This window comes from Oxyura jamaicensis, unplaced genomic scaffold (assembly GCF_011077185.1).
Source record: "Oxyura jamaicensis isolate SHBP4307 breed ruddy duck unplaced genomic scaffold, BPBGC_Ojam_1.0 oxyUn_random_OJ135, whole genome shotgun sequence".
NCBI classification, from domain to species: domain Eukaryota; kingdom Metazoa; phylum Chordata; class Aves; order Anseriformes; family Anatidae; genus Oxyura; species Oxyura jamaicensis.
Window position 1 is genome coordinate 1 of NW_023305674.1, and position 7,531 is coordinate 7,531.

Below are 7,531 nucleotides of genomic sequence, written 5' to 3' on the forward strand. Positions count from 1 at the left end.
TGAAAGGGACTTGCCAAACGTGTGCTTGAATTAGTCCTTGTCAGATAATTCAGTTGTGTTTTCTTACTGTGTTTTTCCTGCTTGGGCAGGACCCCATGGCCATAAGCAGCAAATGCCCAACAGCAGCTCTGTGAGCGAGTTCCTCCTGCTGGCATTCACAGACAAGCGGGAGCTGCAGCTCCTGCATTTTGGGCTCTTCCTGGGCATCTACCTGGCTGCCCTCCTGGGCAACGGCCTCATCGTCACCGCCGTAGCTTGCGACCACCGCCTCCACACTCCCATGTACTTCTTCCTCCTCAACCTTGCCCTCCTTGACCTGGGCTGCATCTCCACCACTCTCCCCAAAGCCATGGCCAATGCCCTCTGGAACACTAGGGCCATCTCCTATCAAGGATGTGCTGCACAGGTCTTTCTTTTTGTCTCCTTGGCTGGTACAGAGTTTTCCTTTCTCACCATCATGTCCTACGACCGCTACGTTGCCATCTGCAAGCCCCTGCACTACGGGAGCCTCCTGGGCAGCAGAGCTTGTGTCCAGATGGCAGCAGCTGCCTGGGGCAGTGGCTTTCTCAGTGCTGTCCTGCACACGGCCACTACATTTTCCCTGCCCCTCTGCCAAGGCAATGCTGTGGACCAGTTCTTCTGTGAGATCCCCCAGATCCTCAAGCTCTCCTGCTCAGATGCCTACCTGAGGGAAGTTGGGGCACTTGTCTTTACTCTTTTGTTAGTATTTCTTTGTTTTGTTTACATTGTGGTGTCCTATGTGCAGATCTTCAGGGTGGTGCTGAGGATGCCCTCTGAGCAGGGCCGACATAAAGCCTTTTCCACGTGCCTCCCTCACCTGGCCGTGGTCTCTATGACTGTTAGCACTGGCTTGTTTGCCTACCTGAAGCCTCCCTCCATCACCTCCCAGTCGCTGGACCTGGTGGTGTCTTTTCTGTACTCGGTGGTGCCTCCAGCAGTGAACCCCGTCATCTACAGCATGAGGAACCAGGAGCTCAAATATGCAGTGAGGAAAATATTTCTATACAAGCTTCTTCATCATCAATAACGACTTCATTATTGTGATTATTAGCATATCATTTTTGTCATTATACTTATTATCAAAAAGTCATATTAGAAATAATCCTAACAGGACTAGCTGGTTAATTGGGAAACTGATAGTATGATTCCTATTAGTATATTTTTATGACTATTTTAACAGAAATTTATCTTGATAGAAATAATGTTATTCTTGTCCTCCTGCATACCAAGTTTTAAAATTATTTGTAACCAGTCATAGAATCATGGAATCATAGAATGGCCTGAGCTGGAAAGGACCTCAAAGATCATCTAGTTCCAACCCCCTACCATAGTTAGTGACACCTGCCAGTAGATCATGGTTTCTCAGGACTTCATCTAACTTGCCCTTGAAGACCTGCAGGGATGGGGCATCCAATACATCTGTGGAAAACCTGCTCCAGTGCTTCACTATCCTCTGAGTGAAAAATTCCCTTCTAACCTCTAATCTGAATCTCCCCTCTTTTAATTTAAAATCATTTCCCCTTGTCCTCTTATTATCTACCTGAGTAAGGAGTCCTTCTGCATCCCTTTTCTAAGACCCTTTAAGTATTGAAAGTCTGCAATGCCATCACCCCAGAGCCTTCTCTTCTCCAGGCTGAACAGCCCCAGCTCTCTCAGCCTTTCATCATAGGAGAGTTGCTCCAGCCCCTTAATCATCTTTGTGACCTTCCTCTGGACCCACTCTAACAGCCCACCCCCTTCTTGTGCTGGGGGCTCCAGAGCTGGACACAGGCCTCCAAGTGGGGCCTCACAAGGGCAGAGCAGAGGGGGGCAACCACCTGCCTCCACCTGCTGGCACTCCTCTTTTGATGCAACCCAGGCTACAGTTGGCCTTGTGGGCTGCCAGCACACACTTGTGGCTCATGTTGAGCTTTTCATTGAGCAGAAGCCCCAAGTCCTTCTCTGCAGGGCTGGTCTCAATGAGTTCTTCTCTCAGCCTAGCCTCATGTCTGGGATTTCCCGGGCCCAGGTGCAGCACCTTGCACTTGGACTTGCTGAATGTCATGAGGTTCACATGGGCCCAGTTCTTGAGCCTGTCCAGGTCCCCTTGGATGGCATCCCTTCCTTTTATGGCCATACAAGGAGCAGCTGAGGTCACTGGGCCTGTTCAGCCTGGAGAAGAAGAGGCTTAAGGGGGACCTCATTGTGGTCTACAACTTCCTCGTGAGGGGGAGTGGAGAGGCAGGTGACCTATTCTCCATAATCAGCAGTGATAGGACCCGCAGGAATGAGGTTAAGCTGAGGCAGGGGAAGTTTAGGCTGGACATCAGGAGGAGGTTCTTCACCGAGAGCTTCTTCACCGAGAGGTTCTTCACCAAGAGGCTCCCCAGTGAAGTAGTCACTGCACCAAGCCTGGCTGAATTTAAGAAGCGATTGGACTGTGCACTTAGTCACATCTCTAAAATTTTGGGTAGACCTGTGCAGTGCCAGGAGTTGGACTTGATGAGCATAATGGGTCCCTTCCAACTCGGGATATTCTCTGATTCTATGATTCTGTAGTATCAACTGTGCAACTCAGCTTGGTGTCATCTGCACTCAATGCTGCTACCTATGTCCTTGATGAAGATACTAAACAGTAGTGGTCCCACGACAGAGCCCTGAGGTAAAGCACTTGTCATGACGCTCCACTTGGCTATAGATCCATTGATCACCACTCTGTGGTTTTGACCTTCTCCACTGAATAGTCAATCAATGAAATCCGTATCTCTTGAATCTGGAGACCACGATGTCATGTGGGACCGTGTCAAAGGCCTTGCAGAAGTCCAAGGAGATGACATCGGTTGGTATTCCCTTGTCATCTGATGCAGTCACTCCGTTGTGGAAAGCCACCAGAGTGGTCTGGCACTGTCCTGCTTTCAGTTAGGACAGAGTTAATTTTCCTCCTAGTAGCTGGTAGGGATGTTTTGGATTAGGATGAGAAGAGTGCTGATAACATGCTGATGTTTGAATTGCTGCAGAGCAGTGCTTACACCAAGCCAAGGACTTTTCAGCTCCTCGCTCTGTCCTGCCAGTGGGCAGGCTGGGGGTGCAGCAAGAGCTGGGAGGGGACAGACCCAGGACAGCTGACCCAAACTGGCCAAAGGAGTATTCCATAGCATCTGGGGTCATGCTGAACAATATATAGGGGTGGCTAGCCGGGGTGGGGGCCAGCTGCTTGGGGTTGGGCTGGGCATCGGTCAGCGGGTGGTGGGGAATTGCATTGTGCATCACTTGTTTTGTACACATTATTAGTAGTAGTACTATTATTATTATTATTGTTATTATGATTTTAATGTCTTAATAAACTGTCTTTATCTCAACTCACAGGCTTCCCTTTCCCGTTTCTCTCCCCCATCCCAGAGAGGGAAGGGGGAGGGTGAGCGAATGGCTGTGTGGTGTTTAGCTGTCAGCCAGGTTAAACCACAACAAACATTAAACAACAGATTTTAACAGCTTACTCTGCCTTTCATTGTTCTATATCAAACATCTTCTTGTCCCGAATTATTACTCTGTATATCACAGCTGGAAATAGGAAAAATCCTTCTGCACCTGTGCGCAGCCAGGTCTCTTAGGAAAGCAGGTAGGAGCTTGTGCAAACGGGCTGTAACATCCAGCTGCAGAAGTCCGGTGTAAGAAAAAGAGAAGCAAGCGCCAGGTGGCCAATGAGAGAAATGTCAGGGCTGGGGTGGTGAGGAGCAACATTGTCCATGCAGTGTCAGACCTCAAGAGTCTGCTTTTCCTCTGTACGGGTGTCTCCAAAGGATATACCCTGAGTCAATATCAATTAGAAAATAATGCTCCAAACCAAAATTCAAATGAATGTATCCTTGAAGATGGGAAAATATTTCTAATAGATGGGTTTTGGAATCTTCCTCCTTAATTACAACATGAAAGCTCTCCCATTAGCGCCACAAGTCTTGAAGTCTTGAAGAAAGCTATGCAAGAGATGTTAGGAGTTTCTTCATTTTAATGAGTTCCAAGGTGTATTTTGGTGCTGAGGCTATGACACTCAGCTGCTGAGGGAATGATGCAATTGCTTGAGCAAGTAAAGTCAGAAGGAAAAGTTGAAGTGCTTTGGAGTATTAATGGGCCCCACCGAGGACTGTTACTAGGACAGCCTCCCCAGGGACTTGTTAGGGCAGATAATTGGAGGCCATGATTACAGACAGGCAAAGCACTGTGCTGAGAAAAGTCTTGTCTGGTTTTGGTGAAGCAAAAGGTCCAAGGCCTGACCGCAGCCACTGGGAGGGGAGATCTTGCACCCCCTGTCTGACTGTGGGCTAGTCTTGGGCTCTGTGGGATGTGGTGGGCAGTGTGATGCCAGGAGAAGAACACAGGTATGACACCTCCCAGCATCTGCAGAGGGCTACAATGCAGCAGCGAGTCTCCATTGCAATGAGTATATCTTGTCTCTTCATAGGCTCTATTCAAAGGGACAAAAATGTCAGGGCTGTTGGGGCCTTCCATTCTTGGCAGCACCCTCTGCCTTCTCCTCTGCAGGCTTTCCTATGCTGTCCGACACTTTGCCCTATTTCCTTCAAGTCTGCAGACACCCATCTCTGTCCACCACCTTGCTCTCATCCCGGCATTTCCATCATTTCACCCATGTCTAGCCAAACCTCACCAACTGATCCCTGAAACACAAAACCAGGGCCTTATCACAGACACTATTTTCTGTGACCTCTGGCACCACAGCACTACTCTTTGAGGGACATTTCTTCCTCCTGGTGGCCAGTGCCAGCCTTCCAGGGCACACTTTGTGGCAATTTTTCTCTCCTGTTCTTTCTTACTACCACAGAAAGCTCCATCAGGGTGGAAACCACTCCTAAAGCAGGCATCCCAAACCATCAGGCTCCTTGCAGCCTGCCAGCCAACCAGACACAAGTCACCTCACCAGCATTTTCCAAGCCATGGGCCTGCTGCTGGCCTTGCAGCATCTTGGCTAGACACAGCCAAGCCTTGTGCCTGCTGCTTTCCAGTCATGGACTCAAGCAGAAGGGACAGGACAACCCATACTGGGGCCTTCTTTCTGTCTGGGTCCTCCTGGGTGTGGAGGCAGAGGGGATCCCACACTCAGCATGCCAACCAGGTGCCTTCTGCTGGCCTACCAGGACCACTGGCAGATGTCAGCTGAAAATCACAGATCCCAGGTGAAAGTGAAGGGTGACCTGTCAGCTAGTTTAGACAGAAGTGACCTCCCAGTCCCTTTCCATGACATGTTCCTGCTGCTGCCCTATCAACTACAGAGACTGTAGTGACCTCCCAGTCACTGCCACAGTCCCATTCCTCCTTCTGGGGCAGGACATCCTGAGGTAGAGCTGAGCTCATCAGAGCATTTCCACCCATCTCCTCCTTGTGGCCCACAAGCTGAGCAGATCCAGGGCCCCACACATTCATCTCTGAATGTCCTGTGACTGCACAGCAACCTCACGGTTCCTGCCCTGCCCCAAGGGGACAAGTGCCTAAAGTGAAGGGTTAGGAGAGGGGCTAAAGGGGAAAAGCTAAATGCACAGGAACAGGGTTTTTGGATGTTAATTATTCATGGATGGGATTAGGGCTCACCTTTCTGGGTTAGAGATTAAGCAAATGTGGAGTGGGAGAGTTTGTTGTTCAGCTTGGGCTGTCGGGTCTGTGGGTAGGGTATGTGCAAGTTCTTTGTTTTAGGGTTTTGTTTAGGTCTGCAAGAAGTCGAGGGCTGTATAGAGCATTTTAATGGTAGTGTTAAGGGGAGGGATGAAAGTGAGCAAGAGAGTAAGGGTAATGTAATGGGGCTACGGACTAGATTTGGCTTCAAGGGTATTGTGGTCAAACAGTGGATTCCTGTCAGGGTGTGGAATAGCATTTAGGTGTAGGTGTTAATGTTACAGGTTAAAATAGGTCAAGGCCCTACATGACTGATTTAAGTCAGCTTTACTGCAGGATCAGCACTACCTGAACATTCTTACCTCTTCACAATCATTATCTTCTGCTGTCCAAGCTTCCCTATCCTCCCTCAAATCTCCCATCTCTCCTGGCCAGGCTTCTCGTGACTTCCCCATATCAGTCATCTTCTCAGGGGCAGCTTTCTGATGGCTTTCATGAACTCAGAGTAGCTGTCTCACCTGTGTTGGCTCCTCTGTTCCTGAGAAAGAAGCAGCTCCTAAGCCAGCAGGGAGAGGGGCACCAAGGTCTGCAGGAGCACCCTTCACCATGTGCCCATCAGCTCTGCCCCACCGCAGACACGTGCGTCCTGCCTACAAGTTTTGGCTCCAGAATGGCTCCTCCGGATCCAGGGTAACTTTTTTCCAGGCCTTTATGCATGCTTGGTTTTCCCAGAGGCATCTTGGAGGCAGTGGCCGCCTTTGTGTAGAAAACTGAAAGCAGCCCTGAAGGATGAGCAGATGTGGCCCGCAGGGCTTTAAATAGGGTCTCCTCAATTCTTCTGCAGTCTTATATGCCTTCACCTGCTGGCTCTTCAGCACCTCCCCTGGCATTGCAGAGCCCTCCTTAGCCCCTGCACACCTCCGATTTGCTTTTCCCCTAAAAGATTCTGTGGATGGTCACTCATTTAATGAGGTTCTATTCACTTCTCATGGAGCACATTGTGCCTGGGTTCCCCTGACATCTCCTGGCAGCTCCAGCTGCCTCTCCAGGCTGGCATTGGCCATCAGCCCCAAGGCAGTGGCACATTCCTGTGCAGTTGAGTCCAAGAGCAGTTGCTGTCTGCTGTGGTAAGGGCTGTCATAAAGCTGGCTCTTAGTCCTGCCCTTGGTCCCTCACAGACCACCCTGGGACTTTCAGCCCGTGTTCTTCACTCCATGACGAACCCCAGCAGGGAGCAACCCCTTGGCTCTATTCCTGATTGCACATTTGGAGGAGGTGTCGAGGCTTCTGGGTTTGCCCTGAGCAGCCCCTTTTGTTACTGTGCTGCTAGCAGGGAGGCAGCTGTGACCCAGGGCTGCACAGTGCCTGCTGCTGCCTGCAGCCACAGGGATGTCACCGCAGAGACAACAGGACTGTCATCGAGGCATAGGAGACCTCAACACTAACAGAGATACAAGAGCACAAGGAAACAAAGTGGAAGGCAAAGGAGAGCAGCAGTGAAAAGGCCACGTCCTGCTGCTGGCCATGGCCATGGCTCCAGGGAAGCAGCAGCCCCAACCCAAAGGCAGCAGAGAGGCAGAGCCCAGCGGGCAGTGAGGGGCAGCCCCGAGGGCCACCGGGCAGCTGGGCTGTTGGCCCTGAGCCCCTCCTGCATGCTGGGGCTGCTCCCCCAGCTCCAGAGGAGATGGCAAGAGGCAGCAGCTGATAACAATGAATTTCTGATGACTTCCTTATTGGGTTTATCTACACAGGAAGCAGTGTTCTATCAGAAAATAATTAACGTGTAGGAGGCTAAGGATAATATTTTATAAATCTGAAAGAAATAGAGAAAATAATAGTACAGATAGATAATTAAAAATATGTAAAAGCTTTCTGAGAAAAGCTGAAATTTCTGATTGTAGGCTTCTTC

At 50.0% G+C, this 7,531-nt stretch overlaps 1 protein-coding gene across 1 annotated transcript; it reads left to right on the top strand.

The window, feature by feature from the left end:
• Positions 1-112: 112 nt before the first annotated feature.
• LOC118158770 (olfactory receptor 14J1-like) lies at positions 113-1,048 on the top strand. Its single transcript, XM_035313453.1, has one exon. The coding sequence runs from the start codon at positions 113-115 to the stop codon at positions 1,046-1,048; it is 936 nt and encodes a 311-aa protein (XP_035169344.1).
• The last annotated feature ends 6,483 nt before the right edge of the window (positions 1,049-7,531 follow it).